This window comes from Psilocybe cubensis, chromosome 8, assembly GCF_017499595.1.
Source record: "Psilocybe cubensis strain MGC-MH-2018 chromosome 8, whole genome shotgun sequence".
Taxonomy (NCBI): domain Eukaryota; kingdom Fungi; phylum Basidiomycota; class Agaricomycetes; order Agaricales; family Agrocybaceae; genus Psilocybe; species Psilocybe cubensis.
The window spans coordinates 1,605,367-1,624,578 of record NC_063006.1 but is presented as its reverse complement, the minus strand read 5'-3'; the positions used below and the strand labels follow the sequence as shown (position 1 = coordinate 1,624,578).

Genomic DNA, 19,212 nt, shown 5'->3' with positions numbered 1-19,212 from the left:
TCTTCAGCATGTCGTTATACCGGAATTTTCAATGTAAGAAATTATCCTCCCAAAGTGAAGGGACATACCTCCAGAGAAGTGCAGTATCATATCCAGTAGCTCATGTGCGAGTTGTTCTGATACCCTGAGGCTGTGGGGGTACAGAACGATGTGGTACCTGTGGATTCAAGTTGTTCTTTTAGCTCTACTGTGTAGCTTCATTACTCTCAATCTCACCAATACTGTGCTTCTATCTCATGCTCTGAGGTATTCATAAATCTTTATTCGTGTGCATGATGGTTCGTTTGAATACTCACTAAGATGTCCTCCGCTAATTTCTCCTTGAATCTCATACCATACATGTAATAAATCGCTACCTTGAAATTCATCCAGGAAAAATACTGCTCGCGTTGGGTGGTGCAAGTAATAATACCTCGTTTCGATAGTCCCATGTTCACTGTATCGTAGGTCCAAAACTAGGTCATAGGCTTCAGGAAGTGCAATGCCATTATTGGATACAAATTGTTCCAGCGTGTCAAGGTCAGCCATAATTTGACTTAGAATACCGTAGTCGCAAAGGTCAGAGTCCGTGTACACGTTCTGTATGGTCGCCCACAAGATTCTCTATATGAGAGGACACTCTAAGGTAAAGCAATCCACTTTACCTTTTGAGCGTGATAGAAATAACGACCTCCTTCCGGATGTGTGCATTTGAACCATCCAGCTGGAGTGTTAAAGCTTTTGCACTGTTAAATTTTTTGATTGCAACAGATAGCTAGCGTTTGGGCTTGCCTGTCATATATCAATGTCAAAGGCTGAATCGTCATTTCTGTGACCTGTCTTGCTCTAATAAGAGCAAGAAAGAGATTTATGACTTGAAATCAAGGAAAGATAACGATTAAAAAATTGCGTACATCTTGTGCCGTCCCTCGTATCGCATGATACCTTCAGGCATTACAGGTCTAATCCGCGGATTGCTCAAATGAGGAAATCCTATCCTTGAGGTGGGATTGGTATTGTATAGAGGATCTGTAACAGGTGTAACCGATGGTATCTCTCCAGCCTCGTGGTGAACGTCCGGTATTTGAACGCATGGAGTATTCTGGGGATAATGATGCACAAAGGGCAAGACATCGCCAGGAGGCGCACAAGAGTACATGATTGCAGATGAATGAATATGGTCATCATCACTAGAGGATTCTATGGAGTGCAGTTGTTGAACGTGATGACCGCCCCCAGTATACATCGTGTTAACCTCTTTGGTACCGGGTGATTCAGAGCGAACCACGACTGCAAATTTGTCGTCGGTAACACGTCGTCTGATATAGCCAGAAATTTCCACCAGCGTTCTTGCTATCCAACAGATGCGCAAGGAGCACCGTTTTCGAACTTGAAGAAAAATGTACCATAGGTGACGCAGAATGGATAAGATTGGCGACAGTGCATGGTGCCGCCATAGTAGACATTGGTATACAGTTCGACGTATAGTTCGGAGGGTTGGTTTCGACGGCGACATTGGGGACGAAAGTCAACCACTGGGTAGGGAGGAAGACGCCCTAGTACTGGTATATGTGCTCGTCAGACGGCGACGAGGCGGTGTAGTGGATAAAATGATTTCTTGAAGGTTTCCCACCATTAAACACAGCCCTGCTAGATGATGACACTTATACGGTGTTATTATATAATACATTCTAGCATTTTACGAACAATTAAGCCCAAGTATAGAGTTTTTTGACAAATGGAGTGCAGTCTTTGAAATTGCAGGGGACGGGGACTGGTGATACAAATATGTATCTGCTACACTTACAGAGTACATTGGTGTCTATGTGAATGGGGGAGTTGAGTCAGTTAAACGCTAGTGATATCAACGGATGGTAGATGGTACAAGTGGTGCGCGCTAACATTATCGTCGTAATCGTTCGTAGTCGTGATTAATGCATCATAAGATGGACGTCGTAAACGTCCGTCGCCGTTATACACGCTCGTTGACGGCTGTGTGCTCCGAGTCGTACGATTTACGTCGGAAAACCTGCACCGCCGGAAGACTTAAGAATTTTGAGAGGGCGTATTCTCGCCAGGATTTGAATGGATGCTGAGAATGGATTGACCGCTGCGAGTTTGTTGACTCAGGCTTGGGTTCCGAGGGCTCAACCGGCTTGTCGTCGGCGTGCTTTTCCCAAGAAGTGTATACACACCAAATAATCAGGATGGCGACGGCAAAACACAACGAGCCAACAAGTGAGCGCGTAGGCACACTAGAGTCAGCGAAAAACACAAACGAGAACGCTGCCAAGAATGACACCATCCTTTTACAAGGGCGCTAGATCAATACGAGATGCACCAAATAGGAGGTAAATAACTTACCCCCACATGAGAAGCGCATATGGTAGGCTGTACAGAATTGCTAGCGTTTCTAGACCTAATCTTGGATGCCTCCGTGCTTGTAAATACGCTTGCTAGATGCGCAGTTAGTGAGTGGAGATAAAATGATGCTAAGTAGTACTGACAACTTCATGAACTGTTTCACGGGTTTTGGTTCTGTTTTGCCTAGTCAACAATAAACCGAGTACAATGCTCCCAATACTAGCGACTACAGATAGATAGCTAGCAATCTGCGCAGCAGATCTATGCGGGTCGTCGTTTATATCCACACTTTGAATCGCTAAGAAAGCGACATTGGCATTGAGCATGACAGTGGCCTTCAAAGTGTTGAGCATGTAATAATGGATGAGAAAAACTAATTGAATAAACTCACAAACAGGACGAACTCCTGCCACTCTTCGTTCATCTTCTTCATGCATTCTTGCCAGACGTTGTGATGCATTATACCATCTACCCACATGTTTTGGAGGGTGCGAAGATGAAAGTCTGGAGAAGAAAAGAGAATGATAGAGAGGGATTTCACGAGCCAGGTTCGCGAATGTATAGGGTCTCCGTGCACAGAGAAGTTACGCTCTATACGTGCATGGCCTTCTCCGTAGAAGTTGAGAAATCTCGAGCGAGCTTTGAGCACGTATAAGGCGCCTTGCACTGTAATATAAGCTATCGACTTACCAAAGACATGCATGATGCGAGCTGATCAAACATGAGCGCGAAGAGATACCTCGACAATATGGCTCCTCACCAAGCAGACTCAGAGATCCAACACAATATACGTTCACATTATCTACGTTCAACGTAAGTACCGTATAACACAAACAAGGGCCAGTGCCTAAACGCTTACGTTCCAGTGTGGCAGTAAGCTTGAGTACCTTGTTGAGTTCGTTTAGTGTATACGGAGCAGTTGATGTAGGTGATGTCATGGCATCTTAAGGGAATGAGCGTGCCGAAACGGCCTTTCAAGAGGAGATGATAATATACCTCCAATAAAGTGGTGAACTGTGTCTCTGAGTTCTGAAACCATTGCCTTGGAAAGTTTGGTGGCATGAGGATAAAGTAAAAGAAAAAACCTAAAATAAAGAAAGAATAAGTTCAAAGGCCACACCACAACAGAATTTGGTACCAATATTGAGCCTCAATTTCATGCCCTTGATAAATGATCATCAGAAAATATTGTTCATGAATTTCCTTAACTCCTTACGAAGGTGAGAATCGGTCCTGCATCCTGATATCTCATACCAAGAGAATAGGTTACTGGGGTCATAGGTATCCAAGAAAAATACCGTCCGAGTATCGTGGTCAACATAATAGTAGTTATTCTCAATGATTGACGGATCGTCTTCCTTGTAATACAGATGCATGGCCAAATGTATATTCGCAGGCATACGTATGGCGTTTTCAGTTATGAAGTTTTCGCAGAGCTCGATATCTTCCATAATCTGGGCCAGAATTTTAGAATCGAAAAGGTCGGCATCTGTGAAAACTCTCTAAAAATAGGTTGAGAGACAAAACAGAGTTGTGGAAAGGACCAAGCTAAAGGACCTTTTGTTCGTGATAAAAATACCGGAGCCCTTCAGGATGGACGTACTTTAACCACCCTAGAGGAGATGTAGGCCTTGCAAAAGATATATGTTATTAAGCAGTAGCATTGACAAGGACGATACAGCGCACTTCTCGAACACTGTTGTGATAGGTTGGACAATCATATTATAGTCACGGCGATGTCTAAAATCATATTCAGCAATGTCATTGGCCCAGTGGCATAAATCCTTACATTCGAGGTCGTTTTTCGTAACGCAGATTCGCTTCTGGCATCGTAGGTACTATCCGATTATTATCCAAGCAAACATACATGGACAAGGATTCCATTGAAGGAACACTGATACTTGTTCCCTCCATCTCTTGAGGAGACATTACTTCCGAGTGTTCGATTATCCGCGAAGGCTGTCGAGGTGGAGTAGTGTCTATCCGTGGACGATAACGACTTGGTGGTTCTAACGGTGGCATGGAGAAAGGAGGTGGATTGGACAGGTCGGGCAAGGAATGAGAGAATCTTCGAGTCGGTGTTGGCGATGTGGGTGAGCCTGGTTGTACAACGAAGGTGTATCTTTCATCCTCTGTTCCAATCTGTGATATGGCAGGTGAAGGAGTGCGTACAGAGTCTCCAAGGTTAGATCGAGATGCACTGCGTAAGGATATGGCTCGTGAATGCGCCTCCCGGGAAGCAGCCAGGTTTTGAGAGGATCTGGATGCATTGCGTATCCCTCCAGGGCCGTAGGGAAATAGAGAAAATGAAACATTTTGGTCGAGATGTACAACCTCACCGTTGGCCACCAGAACGATTTGGTCTTCTCGGTCGACCAGAGTTCTTCCTTGGTCATCGTTTGATTCCGCATCTCGATCCCGAAGATTTGTTGGGGGTTCGTGGCCACCACCATCTGCACCTTTTCCTCCTCTTCTCCTTCTCAAAGTTATAATCGACCAGTAGAATTGCACCCGTTGCAGGAGCTGACGAAACACCTGCGAGATAGCACATTTCCTCAACAATCTCAGCGCATATCGTAATAATGAGGATAACAGAGGGGCAAGGCGCAGATCTGCGGCCATAAATTTGCAGACTGACAACAACCTAGCGGGCGGGAAGTGGCGGGAGGTAGTGAATGTGATGAACGTGCGCGCTGAATAACATGGCGCGCACCATGAGAAATCATTGTATTACGAGCAAGCCTCAGCCAACGCCTCGTGTCCATCGACTCCTGCTTCTGTTCGGGGTTAAACTCCGTGTGAATAACCCTATGGGGTCACCTTTGCCCCGTAGTCCCACGATATCAGTCGGTGGATTCGTCATCTAAACAGTGCAGTCGTGCAGTGCGCACTGAGAAAAGCACAGCACACACTGGGTTAGGGAATGTATCCGAAGTTCTGTACTTACTGACCTTGTATGGTTCGAAAGGGAAAAAAACATGTTTTCACTTTGATTCCTTTGTCACCGCTCATCGACTTTTAATCAGCAAAAATTTCCTTGGCATCATGGTGATCTGCAACTTCGAGGACATGGTATATACTGTTGTAAATATTTGAAAGTGTATATGCAGTTGTCAGAGATCCTTATAAAATGATAATGGCCATGTTGTCAGTAAAGCTAATGTGAATCCGATGGAAAAGTTACAAGTAACGATCTGAGTCAATGCTGTGCCATCACTGCCCAGAGTGCATGTACTAGTACTTCGATACTAATCTCATGGCAGAGAAAGGACATTCAAGGGTACATTGATATGTTAAATAAAGTACAGTTGTCTTCGGTTGAACAAGTATATAATTGCCATTTTTCAAGCGTTTCTTGACGAATTCTCCCAGTTGCTACATCGGATTTTGCAGCAAGGCGGCGAGACTGCAAAAAGCGAAAAATTTAAAGCAGACACGTCATGTAGAAAATCAGACTAGACCAAACGGCAGGCACTGACAATGTAAGTTACCTGTGATTGCATGGATACTAACTGAATTGCCATCGCATCTGTGGCGGAAATGGTGTTCATATTCAATGTTCAATTACCTCCCCACTGCATTTCATTGCCATACTCAACGAATGCAACGCAAGCCGCAGCCTTCACCGTCATTATGATAACTCCCAGAGTAACTCATCCTCGGAACTGCAGTGGAGCGCAGATATGTCAGCATCAAGTAGAATTGAACGTTAAATCCAGTGCACGCCTGGCCACTGAATGCACGACAGCTTGAATCCACCAATCGGAAATAACCGACGAGCGTCTAGCCGTATATCCTTCCATGGCAGTGATAGTTTCGTGCTGGGACACGCGGATTCGGTTATAAAGCAATCAAGGACCTTAGCAAATTCATACCAATTCTCCTCCTAGACCACCACTACCACAAAGCGATCACACTTACAGCGGCCTCCCACCCTTATCGTGCCCTCCAATCAAATTCATCAAAGTCGACCGATGTCCCCAGAGATCACACAAGGATTTGACCAAATCACCGAGAATGTGACTACCACCACTACGACCACAGTGACTGAAACCCTAACCACCGCTCCTGCCGACTCTGAGGGCAATGAAGTCATCACGAAAGACGTATCAGTCACAGATACAACCGTAGAAGCATCTCAGAAAGATGAAAACAATGGCGACGACGACGACGATGATGATGATGATGATGATATACCCAAACCTCCGAACTGGTAAGTGCCCATGTGTCCCCTGTCGCACGATTGCAGTCCATCCCTACATCATATTTTTAGGAATTATAGAGGACCTTTAGTTGGTCCCGTCGCCGGGAACAGGAAGGCGAAAGATGCAGGAGATAAAAAAAAAGAGGGCGAAAAGGGGAAGGGTGCAGGAAAGAAAGACGAGAAAAAAGAGGACAAAGACAAAGACAAAGACAAAGACAAAGGCAAAGCAAAAGTCAAAACTCAGTAGAAAGTTGTGCACAAGATTCTCATTTTTCCAATACATATTTTCGGATTGGTCTTTATCGGGAGCCATTTCGACCTGAACAACTTTCAAGCAGTCTTTGATTGATCTACTCATTCGAATGGACGCAAGGGGATCGGAGAAGATGGGAATGACGAACACACCATCGAAACGGCATGAATTACCGCGGCGTATAATTCACTATCCGCAACGTTCCATTAACCTCTTCGTCTTGCCTTAGGCGTCCAACTCTCAGTTTCTGACACTGGTCGGGATGGCATCGGAGGTGGCGATTGAGTTGTGACCGCTTCTTCTTTCCTCTTTGCTTCGAAATTGGCCTCCAAAGAGTGTTCAGGAAGTGATTCGCGGCTTGATAGCCTTTCTTGGTCATTACTTTCGCTGGACGACAGAGGCAGCGTGAATTTAGCCGAAGTTCGGGATTTTCGTGGTGAAGCAGGAGTAACAAACTTGGGAGGAACGACCTTGATCGTTGAGCGTGCTGGAGGAGGGGTCGAAGTTGAGGTCGACGCGGAAGCAGATGCAAATGAAGGAGCAGCTCCATCTAGCTGTTGTGGTGGCAGATTTCGATAAGTGCTAGCCTGCTCGACATTCCCTCCAGAAGAGACACTCTCCGGTTCGCGGACCAAGGGTACCGTGTTGTGCTTTGCAGCCGCTTCCTCCAGTGCCCGCGCAGCATCCTGTTGTCGAATCCTTAGCATCTGTTCACTTTCTGCGCGGTCTCTGGCTTCAATAAGCGCGACATTTGCCAAGACGCGTTGCTGGCGTAGGACGTCTGCTTCAAGCTCCTGAATTAGCCAACGAGAATTAGTTTGAAATGATACAGTATGCAATGCAGAAATCTGACTTGGATAGTTGGTGGATCGCGGCGGGTATGGGTAAGCCATGCGGACCATTGGACTGAGTAAGTATATCATCAAACTATGTTTTGGACAACAGGTTTAGATGGTGCTTACCAGCAAGACGTCTTTGCCCACCAACATATTTCCACATATCCTCATCTTTCTGATATTGCACAGTCCTTTTCGTTCTGCTTGGATCTATGATGCACCCAGGATAAATTGACTACCCCAGCCTGTCATAAATAAAAATACCAACCATTTGGGGAATACGACTCGTAAAATTTGTTTCCTATGAGCAGTTCAGTCAACCGATATCAAGCAGAGATTTGGATTAAATTCACCATGCAAGTCCCTGCCTACATATCGTACCTAGTCAAGGCATAACTGTATAAGCTTTGAGCTCTAGAATGGAGAAAAAGAACACAATAGGAACTCACAGGGTTTCTAATGGCGTTCCATAGCCTTGCAACGAAAGACATTATATCAAATCGTTATAAATTTGCGGCGTGCGGATATGATAATAGGTAGAGGTGAAAAATTGGTAGTCCTCCAGATGACCGTGCAAGGTAAAGTTAGATTGTTCCGCACCGTACCGTGTACATTACGTCAGCCTATTGGCGCAGTGACGAAGGAAACCTCTATAATAGGCGTTTCACCAATCACCACCATTCGGCATTACTCTAGACTACGTTGGACAATCAATGTTCAAGATCAATTATTCGCACTCGGGAGTAGACAATGCGATGATTCTCTGGCGACCATGATAGGCACACTTGTAAAAGAAATGAACCAAATAAAATACAACCCTGTGCAGGTTACCACAGGAAGAATACAATCGAAAACACGGTTTATTGCGACTAGCACATTGCAGGCGTAATAAGAGGACAAGCGAGTGTTTAGAACTCTGGACCCAGATCTTCGTCATCCAAGTCGCCATCTTGAATTTCTTTGGCCAGTTCCTTTTCTCTTTCTCGGGCGCCTTCAGCAGCAGCAAGCTCTTTGCGATGGGCATTGAGAGGATAACGCATAGCCTGTAATGATTGATATGACATTAGTAGTGAATTATGAAAGCGCATATGTACAATGTAAAATAAACATACTTTAACACTCTGGTTGTGCAGGTCTAGACAAAATGCGATGCGACGTCCGAATACTTCACTGACTTCTGGCCCGTATCCGTTCTTCTGGCTGCCGCACTCCATCCATCCTTGCTCATGCACCATCTTGCCCTCAATAACCCCGTCTCGAATAGCCTTGGTGACGACATATTCTGCGTTTTCTTCAGAATCCAGGTTAAGTTTGACGCAGATATCCTTTAACGAGATGCGCGAATATGATAGGGAGAGCCTTCGGAGTCCGGTCTTGATGACATTCTGGCGAAGGCGGAGAACAAGCTTAAATACATTGTCCTCCTTGAATTGGTAGATGTGTTTATTGAATGTTTCTTCGAATCGGGCGAGAGAGCCTGATCTAACAGCTATATGGTATAATAAGCACAACATCGTTACTTCAGAAAAAAACGATAAGACCGACCTTTCACAGTTTCAAAATACGCATTGAGGGGCTTTTTCAGAACCTCGTGTCTGAAAATACTTCGGTCTGGAATATCACCCATCAACAACTCCACAATCACAAAGAATTTGTGGATAGCCTGGTAAAAACCAGGGGCTGTCTTTGCAGGTGGAGCACGACGGATTGCTTGCTGCAGATTGGTATGAGCGTCCGTATAGTTGAGCTGGATAGCTCTGATGCGGCCGAGGTAGAAGTGGTATCTGGCAAGCTGGCCGTTACTCGCGGAAGGGGGGAAAGTTGCTTTCGAGACAAGTTGCTGGGCTGGGAAAGGCTGATCGAAGGAAAGGTAGTTGTTAAGGAGGCAATTAAGGAGGACAGCGTTGGCCTCATCATCGTTTCTCAAGGAGGCTGTTCTCTGGGCAGCGAGGAATAGTCTATAGAACGTATGCTCTCAGATCAAATAGCAAGGTTTAGGGAATAAACATACGGCCGTGCCTCGGGGAGGAGATCGTTCGCTGAATATGCACGGTCAACTGCCATCCAGACCTTTGCAGCAATGGCATCCATGCTACGCCTGTTCAGATCCTGCATCTTCTTCACTGTTTCATTCGCCAAATCGAGAGCCGTCGCGTGATTGTCTTCGTCCTTGAGTAGCTGATAGAGTATTAAAAGTCGGAGGTACATCTCAACTTCTGGTACAACGTCCGTCAACGAAGGCTTAGATGGAGCATCGACGTCCATGCTTTGATCTTCTGAATCTGAAGCAGCTGGTATCCACCCTAGTAATGTGTTCTTCAAAGATGTGTCTATGTGATGTGTGCTCAGCTGAATGGTCCACTAAGACAGTGCGAGGCAACCTCTCACCTTTGCTATAGATGGATTCAACAGCATTCCTAAGGATCGAAGCATCGATACGTTTACGGAGTGCAGTCAAAGTGCGTAAAACCCGATGGGTGAATCGGGGTTCGAGGGTGGTCACTGCTCGGTCAATGAGCGCGACGTTGCTCTTGATTTCCGCCAGAGGATGCACTGGAACAGGCTTTCGTTCCTCCTGAGGTTTTTCTTCTTCAACCTGTTTAGATTCTGCGGGTTTCATTTCAACGTCGGGCATCGTGGATGGTGGAAGGAATGGTCGATGGATGAGTCCAAGCTGTAAATATGCGTCAGCGAGGAATTACACAAGGTGACGCGTCGCGTTAGGTTACCCATTTGAAATTTATTTGTGACAAATTACAAATACAAAGGTCAAAATGTGTCTCGATAGCTAAGTGGTATAGCATGCGATTGCAGCTTCGCTTCTATCGCAGGGTCCGGTGTTCGAACCACCGTCGGGACTTATATTTTTGTTGTCGGTTGTTAATTTCTATTTTTTCCCGTATGTATCCAAAAGTTGACATTCGGCGCTTTAATTGTCCGGGGGACCTCCTGTCCAAAGTCTGATGTACAGAACAAAACTTCCACGTCCAACATCCGAAACTCCGACCTCTATTTCCTTACCCTAATTCTTGCTTGTTTTTGCTGTTACTTCAAAGCGGATGGTAAACTACGGCCTGGTTGAACAAATCGTTCACTGACATGTATGTACGATCGCTGTTCAAATTTGCTTTGAAACGTTGACAGTCATGAATTTAGTGGTATAGAACTAAAATTCGATGTTGTGGCATCGATTAAACCCCGGAAGGCGGTTCACACTGAATGACTTCCATCTGACAGATGTAATGCTCACACGGCAGGCTATTCTGGATCTACAATATAGGACTCGTTTGCGAAAGAGTTGTCCCCCCTTCCTACGAACTCTACTTAACGCGTCACTGTTGCATCATGGGTGCAATACCCATCGCCCAACTTCTTTCCCTTGTTGTCTTTGGGCGTAAAACACTCATCAAGGCCGTGCGCTACTTACTTAGCCAAACAAGTGGGAAGATCTTTCAGAGCCTTGCTTTTCTCTTCAACATCTTGCGAGGAACTTGGCGCAGACGAGAGCATCTTCTGGCGAAAGGGACAGGGAAAACTCCGGTGCTACCAGCGGAAACGTCGAAGGGCAACACACTCTTTTTTGATACAGGACCTGAGATATCTGGCTTTGAACTGACTCTGGAAACGAACGGAGAAAAAATATCCATGGACAACGTCGCATTTTCTACATACCCATCGTCTAGCAATCCTGCCAACCGGTTTTCTACATCTTGGACCCAACTGCACTTTAGGCCACAGACTGAAACTGTTGTTTCGGAAGCGCGCTCAACGTCAACTGCCATCGAGAGGTTTGAGTATAGCTCGCGGTGGGAGTCGAATATAACGAGCAGGCTTATCCTTTCACAAGCCGGTACAACCACATTCTTTAAACACCCTCGTATCATGCCTGTGATGCCGGAGGGTTCTCGTCGATACAAAAATCGGGCTAACGGGTAAGAAAACTGTGTAAACGTTGCTCTTGTTTCTTATCTCTTCTAGGGAAAATCGCAAATTTAATTCTCGCCTGGAGAGAATGAATACAGAAAAGTGAGATTTTGAAAGTTATATCCCTTTGACTCACAAGCGCTGAACTAGATTACAATTGAAGGCACCCACTCTCGGCTGGTTGGACACAGTGCACTCACCCTGACGGAGCAATCTATTTTTGTAACAGGGATAAGGTTGGTTTCACCGGAATGAAATAACAGCGGAGTGTTACTCAACGGTTTCCTACAGAGGATCTTTACGGATGCCAACATTTACGACACTGTTCTTTACCAACAAATGCTTGAAGACATATCCACTATTGAGGAATTTATCTCGACCCATGGCATTACCCTCCCCAGCAATTGCGACCTTGCCCTTGATGTGACTTATAACAATGCTTGTCAAGAAATCCAAACATTTTACTACTTCGTGCATCACCCATCTCGTTCTATCTTTTTCTTGGATAACTATGAAGCTCCTTGGTGTGAATTGAAAGGCATCAATTCGTCTAGTCATCTACGTTAGTTGTTCGCGTTTACATCCACCGTATATTGCGATACCACTAACAAACTGTCATTGACAGGTGAAGAATTGGAAGCTCAGTACTGGTGAGATTATACAAGTGAAAGTCAATCGACCTACGTTCATTCGGACATTCCCAGGTTATATCTACAACTATGCCCACAAGCCCTTGAAATATCCTCTTCTTTGATTTTTGAACTCCGCGACACCGTTCTCCAATTTATTGGGGGTACAAACAGCTTTTTTTTATACATCTATCGCACATGCTCATTTTTTGTAGATCATATAGCGTCTCAATCCTCCGCAACTATCTATAACTTGGATGAACTCTATAAATTTCTCACATTGATCGAAAATTTGGAAAGTAGGTGCTCCTGGCTGTGGTCAATATAAGGTCTAACGAAAATGACATGTTGTAGGAAATCAGGGACGGGAATCCAATGGCGCAGTTGGTCTTTTATGTAAGAATGATGCTTGCATCAGTTAACTGAAAATTACTGAAATGCATATCTAGCTCGACTCATGCATTCGTTTGGTAATTCTCATGAGTTGTTCTTCTGTCCTACGTTTGCTTACTGTTCTTATTTAGCCCAATCAAAGGTCTACGACTCTCAAGGGAAACTTCAGCCGAGATTAAAGAACGAAATCCAGATTGTGACCTATGCCGCCCAAGCATCAAGACGGACATGGTTCATAAGGACAATTTCGCCATTCCTGTTCTTCTCTCCAAATCTCTATCTCCGAACATTGCGAAGAATGTGGGTCATTGGCGCTACTCACAACTCTGTTTGGGACCAAGGTGTGACCAGGCTAAGGCATGAATGGCGAGAACGTATATTCTGGGTAAGTGATTTCTGTATGTCTGCACAAGATATTTTTCTGATCCTTAGTTAACCCAGTCCATCCTTATGCTGATCGCTAACGCTGCATTTCTAAGCATTCGTGACATTGGTCTGAGGCACCCCGAATTGGAGCATCGATCCGGAGCACAGATCTCCAGCTATGTATCGGTTATCTTCGCTATTGGAAGTATCTTCTTGGGTATGACTTTCCATGAGCACATAATGGCGAACAGTCGGGATTTAATTGGGGATGTGGTAGGTATTCCTGGCGCTTATTCCGACCCTCTTAGACTGACGACTCCTGTGTAGAGCGCTTACGCGAAAAAGCGTGCTTACTCATTGGTTGGCTTAGAAGCACGCGCTATTGTGTACAGTCTCCCATACGTATTTCTCATCTGGTCGTAAGTCTGCCATCCCCAATTCCATTCAAATTGGATAGCTACTAACTTTATCTGGGACAGGATCATCTCCTTTGCAACAGCTGTTGGATTCCTAGTCTTTCAAGACACTAGAAGGGTTACAAGGGTCATCGTTGGCGTTTTCGCAGCTGCTGTTGGAGTTCTAGTCATTATTGGCGTTATTTGCTCCTGGGAAAGGTATACAGAACGGGAGACTGCCCAACCTCTCAACGAATCACCCTCGAAGAGCCCAGAAAGGAATGTCATTGCCGAGGTATGAGAGCTCACCTTATACTAAGTTTTGTCCGATGTTCTTTTTGTCTCTATCGTGAACTCGAGTATATTGGCTGCTGAAGTTGTCATTTGTTTCTTTGGACTATAATATCAGAATTTGATCTAATCATTACCCTTGCACCTTCACTCATCAATGAGACGTATATATTTTCTATGGAACAAAACAGCCTCTGAGTGAACAACATTCACCACAGAAATATGGCGCTTGGACCATTAAATCATAGAACTTCCCTCCATGAGTTCCTTGAGGGATCACATCAATAAAGTCACTCTCTTTTACCTCTAATACTGCCAGAAGCGGTCCACGGCTTGCAGAGATGATCAAAAAAGGAGGTGGGGCAAAATGATGAACACGTCGAAGTCCCGACGGTGGTTCGAACACCGGACCCTGCGATATAAGCTGAGCTGCAATCGCATGCTATACCACTTAGCTATCGAGACGATGTCCACTTGCATAGTCCTTTCCGTTGGATTTCGTCTACCTGGCTCTGTTAAGTTACCAGTGGACGCTGTAACTCTCAAGGGCGAAAGAATAGATCGAATCGACGATTCAGAATCATAAAAGCCCATAGCTAAGGATAAGCGACGGCACAGTAACCGAGTTCGGCTGTGCGTACTTATTTGGCTTGGAAGTGACAGCCAAATAAATGTGCCGCGGAACCAATTGCACTCTCACGGGACTGTCGTGTCGCAACACGTCGACTGGATCTCCCATTTCACATTCACCACTTTCTTCTGATCGCCATGTTCTCACTACTCCCAGCTTTATTGCTGGCGCTTACGGCCCAGGCTTCCGTCTTGACCCTTCAATCCCCTCGCTTGATAGTCTCAGATTCAACGGGTTCTCAATTGCGCTCAGAGCCGTGCGTGTCAATGAATACGTTGGACATACGAGGAACTGATTCAACCTTCAATAGCCTCTCACTTTCACAGAAGGTCGCGACGCCGGTCCAAATATCGGGAAAGGATACATTGAGGATCACTTTCCAAGTTGTGGACAAGGATGGAAAGGGCGTGCAACCCCATCAGACTTTCCTTCGACTCTATGACGAAAAGACGAACGAAGAAGGAATTCTGCCAATACGCGTCACGCCAGGAGGAAAGGCCAAGTTCGACCTTGTGAGGTTGAACTACATATAACTCATTATACAATGCTAAATTGTTGGTTATAGAACCTATCGAAGCCCCCTCTTTCGTTGCCACCTACCCCGAATGGTGACCCTTTGAAGGTTACTCTTCTCATCGGTTCTTCTCTACACGATCCACTCTCCGCTGAGCTTTTTGACCTGGTTCTACCTCGTTCTCAAGTTGCACCTGAGCATCCTCTTGAATCCACATTCCACCCGTTGCCAGAAATTAAGCACACCTTCCGCCCCGAAAACAAATTGCCACCCAAATTCATCTCAGCTGTGGCAACTGGTGTAGTTTTGGCACCCTGGGCAATACTGTTGGCTTTGGTACGCTCATTACATTTATTCCAATCGAACTGCAATCAATTATTTCCTTCACAGTGGTCTCAAGTCGCCCCCACACCTTCGCGCACATTCTCACCAAGTATCCTACCATTCATTGTCTCTCTTGGCGCTTTCGAAGTTCTCCTTTTCAGATATTGGATTGGCTTAAAGCTCGGGCAGGTCCTTCTTTACGGAGCCATTCTCACAATTCCTACTGTCTTTGCTGGAAAACAGGCTCTGTCGAGCATCGGTAACCGTCGCCTCGGCAGAAAATAATGACTTCATGCAGAAGTAATCCCAGGTCTTTTGCAAAACTGTACTCGAAAATGATCAATGTAGAATGATCAGTTATTTATATCCGAGCGTTTTTCTGCATTTCACTCTGCTGTATCCTTGCGCCGCGGCAAGTATGGATGGATGATCAGGTATTGCAGCTCAAGGGACTTCAAAATTGTCTAACTATCACTAGAATCCGAGTTCACTCAGGCGGTAGCGCGCCAGTGTAAAATGAAATCCACTACATACAAAATCAGTTGGGGAATTAGATGAAAGCTTATGGGCTGCTTACAGGTATCCATTGACAAACTGCTTCCAGGTCGAAATTGCACATGTATGCTGTAAGGCCTTTGAGACCCTTGCATGTGCAGCTAACGACTCAGATACTACATCTCGTAGCGTCTCATTCAATGGCTTGTCGGCGATGCGAGCACGCAAGAAGACGTATGTATCTCTTTCCCCTCCGAGGTATTCTTTGTAAAATCTGGCAAAACGTAATCTGAGGTGAGTATTGTTGTTGATTGGAGTCCATAAATGCACGCACGATAATATGTCATTTACAGTATTTATGAAAAATACGATATCGTCTATGACCGTTATGTACACACTTAAGGTCAAGTTTTATTGCCTTGGGAAAGAGCATGAACGCATATGCCTCCGAGCACCCCGTCTTGTTGCGCAGATAGTTTGGCCACGAGCGCGCCGAGTCGGAAAGCTTGATATCACGGATAGCGTCTCTTTGCTCAAGTAGCATGCCGTTAATGCAGTCCATGGCGGATAAGGTGATCGCGTTGGCGGGGATTGGGTCATAAAATTGGTAAAACCCGATAAGGTGTTTTCGGAATGCCTCATTGAAAGCACCCTCTGTGCTGTCTCCCAAGAGGATATTCAGCTGGAGGTTTTCCAGCGAGCTGAACTCCTTTCCGAGGTCGTCTACGTGAAGTAAGAAGCTGATAATTTTTGAAGTGCGTTGAGTTATCCCTGCGAACTGTCCAAGGAGGAAACGGCTCTTACCAGGTGAGTCGAGCGATTTCCATTCGAATTTCGGGGGTGTGGTCAGGGTAAGAAAGCTATGTTTCCACTTTCGACTTTAATTCGATTTGGGTCACGTCTGTATAACACACCTCTGCCATAGTGACTGCAGTCCGATACGTCTGGTGATACCATTCCTGGCCGTTATCATATCGGGTCGAAAACTCCAATTTGACTGCTTGATAGGTGGCATTTGAATCTGGTATTGGATCTATTGGCTGGTATTCGAGGTCTTGAATGAACTTGGTTATAATTTTTTTTAGTGTCAGTTGCCATTGATGCTGAGTGTTAGATGTAGTGTCCATGTAGTGTCAGTTGGAGTTGATAATTGTTTGAGTGATAAGACCTGACGTATTTAAAGGATTTCACATCATTAACTCTAGGGAAAAACGCTAGGTAAGAATCAAAGAGGTACGTTAATGAAGATGATACTGTTTATGAAACGCTACGAAGACGGCCAGTTCGGATCAGTGGTTTCCCATTCCTTGATTCTGCTTTCTGGAATAATATAATATATAAGTATTTTCAGTCCACATCGAGTGGTTTTTATGGACCTTACACGCAGTGGCTTCATCTTACCTAGTTTATTTTGTCCGCGACTGACTGTTCAGGCATCACTTTTTGCCTTGCTATTGCTGGAAACGACACGGTATCTGGGGAAATTCTGCCAGTGCACGATTCCGGTATTAAAGTATACATAATTAGAATCGCATAGGAAAAAGCTTTCCCGAAACTGACATAAATGACAACACCAAATGATATCCGCAGCTTCAAATGTAATTCAAATTACGTTTTTTAAAATGTCCGCTATACTTCAAGCCGCTTTCTTGAGGGAAAGTTTCGACTTCGATGTTGTAAGCAACACAAAAGCCATATTTGATTGGGCGCCTATCTTTCATCAACATATATATCTAGGGCGTATGCACTAATACAAGGGTGCTCGGATATCTCATTGTTTTCTATTCGATGAAGCTACTCATTTGTCGATTTTGGTGGTCTGAACCCAAATGGAATTCGACATTATTTAAAGTTCAAGTTCGTTCAGCCGATACCGCACCCCAACAGTAAAATGAAGCCCGCTTTATTAGAAGGTTGTCCATTAGCTATCAAATCGAAACACAATTCATGCAAGACGTACAGGTACCCGTTCACATATTGCTTCCATAAGCCATAAGCGTCTGTGGATTGCAGAGTTTTCGTGACCCTGTCGTTTGCCTCTAATGTTTCTTTAACAACAAGCTGTAACGTTTCGACGAGTGGTTTATTGGTGATTCGTGCTCGCAAGAAGATATATGTATCGGTTTCCCCACCGAGAAATTCTTTGTAAAATCTGGGTAGATTTAAATGTCACGGCGTGGTTTCTTACAATGCAAGTAAGTGGTGACTCACGACAAAATATCATTGGCAGCATTGGTTATAAAAACGATATCCTCCATGACAGATATATAGGTGGTCATTTCAAGACCCAGGGACTTTGGAAAGAGCATGTAGGCGTAGGACTCTGAGCAGCCAGTCTTGCTACGCAAATAGTTGGGCCAGGACTTTGAGCTCTCGGAGAGCTTCATACCTCGAACGGCGTCATTTTGCTCAAGTAGCATTCCGCTGATACAGCTGATGGCTGCTAGTGTGATTGAATTGGCTGGAATCGGATCGTAAAGATCATAGAATCCGATGAGGTTTTTCCGGAATGCCTGTAGAAATTCTCCATCAGAGTTATCACCCATGAGAATCCTCTTTTGGAGACCCTCAAGAGTATTGAAGCTCTTCCCAAGGTCGTCAACATGAAGTAAAAAGCTGAGAATAACCATGTTATGAGCAAAGGAGTTCTACGACAGCTATACCATTCCTTACCAAGTGAATCGAGCTATTTCCAACCGAATTTCTGGCGCATGATCACGGTATGAGAGCTACGCAGAGAAGTTCGTCAGGTTTGATGCAGGATGGATGGATAAAATGAACATTACCTCTGCCATGGTCACTGCCGTCCGATACATTTGGTCATAAAATTCGTTTCCGTTGTCGTACTTCATCAAAAACTCAGATCGTAAAGCTCTGTAGGTTGGGTTGTCCTCTGTGATGGGCTCTTCTGGTCGGTAATCAAGATCCTTCACAAATTTTGTGATAATCTCTTTGAACGTGTCCACCCAGTTGTTCTTTCCTCCATCGAACTCGTCTCGTATAAGGGTCAGAGGAGACTGAAAATAAGTTTGTTGAATTTCGGTTTCTGGAAGAACAACGGCGGCCATGTTGATCATTTGCTGAAGGATCTTAATACTTTCTGACGAGCTTTTATACCTTTGTAGTCTAGTATTGACGAGGCCAAGGTACTCTAGAAGCAGGCTTGAGCGAATTTGGTCTTTCAGAGTGACCTGACTGTGTCCTGAACTCCAAGTGATAATCATCATGCTATTATAATAAAGGGAACCTACTCCACTGATGAAACATACGTTGAACGTGTTTTATGGTATAAAAAGCTTCAATACTTTCTGTAGATGCGCATCCGTGACGTACAACTCTCTGACATATCGTCCGCCACAACGGAAAATAAACTATGCTTCAAAGAAGGCTTGAAAAAGTAATGCAGCAGAACAAACAACCAGAATTGCTTTCTTTAAATACAACGTTTGCAAGGGTGTCATGCTTGAGGAATGATAGTCCAATCTAGTCAAACATGATGCATCTTACTTGCACCCACTGTGAATTGACCGTAAATGCCCGTTCATTGCACTAACTCCGTTCTTCCTGAGATACGACAGAATCGGTATACCGTAAGCCTTTGTTAGTGTCGAAGC

The 19,212-nt window shown here is 44.8% G+C and overlaps 8 protein-coding genes and 2 non-coding genes across 10 annotated transcripts; 4 read left to right on the top strand and 6 right to left on the bottom strand.

The window, feature by feature from the left end:
- Positions 1-1,951: 1,951 nt before the first annotated feature.
- Positions 1,952-4,965, bottom strand: JR316_0009015 (uncharacterized protein; the record flags this gene model as incomplete). The annotated part of the gene is made up of 11 exons (XM_047894724.1): positions 1,952-2,285; positions 2,344-2,435; positions 2,487-2,678; positions 2,735-3,021; positions 3,179-3,286; positions 3,340-3,428; positions 3,470-3,506; positions 3,560-3,845; positions 3,901-3,973; positions 4,030-4,083; positions 4,133-4,965. 11 exons carry the CDS (start codon positions 4,963-4,965, stop codon positions 1,952-1,954), a joined length of 2,385 nt encoding a protein of 794 aa, XP_047746183.1.
- Positions 4,966-6,317: 1,352 nt separating this feature from the next.
- JR316_0009014 (uncharacterized protein) lies at positions 6,318-6,794 on the top strand (the record flags this gene model as incomplete). Its single annotated transcript, XM_047894723.1, has 2 exons — positions 6,318-6,556; positions 6,617-6,794. The coding sequence occupies 2 exons, from the start codon at positions 6,318-6,320 to the stop codon at positions 6,792-6,794; spliced, it is 417 nt and encodes a 138-aa protein (XP_047746182.1).
- Positions 6,795-7,006: 212 nt separating this feature from the next.
- On the bottom strand, positions 7,007-8,127 carry JR316_0009013 (uncharacterized protein; the record flags this gene model as incomplete). Its single annotated transcript, XM_047894722.1, has 6 exons — positions 7,007-7,594; positions 7,654-7,706; positions 7,763-7,839; positions 7,901-7,937; positions 7,990-8,017; positions 8,086-8,127. The coding sequence occupies 6 exons, from the start codon at positions 8,125-8,127 to the stop codon at positions 7,007-7,009; spliced, it is 825 nt and encodes a 274-aa protein (XP_047746181.1).
- Positions 8,128-8,544: 417 nt separating this feature from the next.
- Positions 8,545-10,271, bottom strand: JR316_0009012 (putative 26S proteasome non-ATPase regulatory subunit 3; the record flags this gene model as incomplete). The annotated part of the gene is made up of 5 exons (XM_047894721.1): positions 8,545-8,679; positions 8,749-9,125; positions 9,182-9,594; positions 9,648-9,939; positions 10,025-10,271. 5 exons carry the CDS (start codon positions 10,269-10,271, stop codon positions 8,545-8,547), a joined length of 1,464 nt encoding a protein of 487 aa, XP_047746180.1.
- Positions 10,272-10,414: 143 nt separating this feature from the next.
- Positions 10,415-10,496, top strand: JR316_0009011. The gene has a single exon. It is a non-coding gene; the product is annotated as a tRNA-Cys (tRNA).
- Positions 10,497-10,981: 485 nt separating this feature from the next.
- On the top strand, positions 10,982-13,644 carry JR316_0009010 (uncharacterized protein; the record flags this gene model as incomplete). Its single annotated transcript, XM_047894720.1, has 13 exons — positions 10,982-11,568; positions 11,615-11,662; positions 11,724-11,796; positions 11,852-12,122; positions 12,186-12,210; positions 12,265-12,353; positions 12,414-12,488; positions 12,544-12,585; positions 12,639-12,659; positions 12,714-12,967; positions 13,024-13,221; positions 13,276-13,367; positions 13,428-13,644. 13 exons carry the CDS (start codon positions 10,982-10,984, stop codon positions 13,642-13,644), a joined length of 1,992 nt encoding a protein of 663 aa, XP_047746179.1.
- Positions 13,645-14,017: 373 nt separating this feature from the next.
- Positions 14,018-14,099, bottom strand: JR316_0009009. Its single transcript has one exon. It is a non-coding gene; the product is annotated as a tRNA-Cys (tRNA).
- A 303-nt stretch (positions 14,100-14,402) lies between these two features.
- Positions 14,403-15,388, top strand: JR316_0009008 (Dolichyl-diphosphooligosaccharide--protein glycosyltransferase subunit 2; the record flags this gene model as incomplete). Its single annotated transcript, XM_047894719.1, has 4 exons — positions 14,403-14,521; positions 14,576-14,777; positions 14,831-15,115; positions 15,170-15,388. The coding sequence occupies 4 exons, from the start codon at positions 14,403-14,405 to the stop codon at positions 15,386-15,388; spliced, it is 825 nt and encodes a 274-aa protein (XP_047746178.1).
- A 189-nt stretch (positions 15,389-15,577) lies between these two features.
- On the bottom strand, positions 15,578-16,725 carry JR316_0009007 (Terpene synthase 29; the record flags this gene model as incomplete). The annotated part of the gene is made up of 4 exons (XM_047894718.1): positions 15,578-15,629; positions 15,681-15,872; positions 15,997-16,469; positions 16,513-16,725. 4 exons carry the CDS (start codon positions 16,723-16,725, stop codon positions 15,578-15,580), a joined length of 930 nt encoding a protein of 309 aa, XP_047746177.1.
- A 719-nt stretch (positions 16,726-17,444) lies between these two features.
- On the bottom strand, positions 17,445-18,666 carry JR316_0009006 (Monoterpene synthase 25; the record flags this gene model as incomplete). The annotated part of the gene is made up of 5 exons (XM_047894717.1): positions 17,445-17,499; positions 17,559-17,750; positions 17,810-18,214; positions 18,272-18,327; positions 18,385-18,666. 5 exons carry the CDS (start codon positions 18,664-18,666, stop codon positions 17,445-17,447), a joined length of 990 nt encoding a protein of 329 aa, XP_047746176.1.
- Positions 18,667-19,212: the final 546 nt, after the last annotated feature.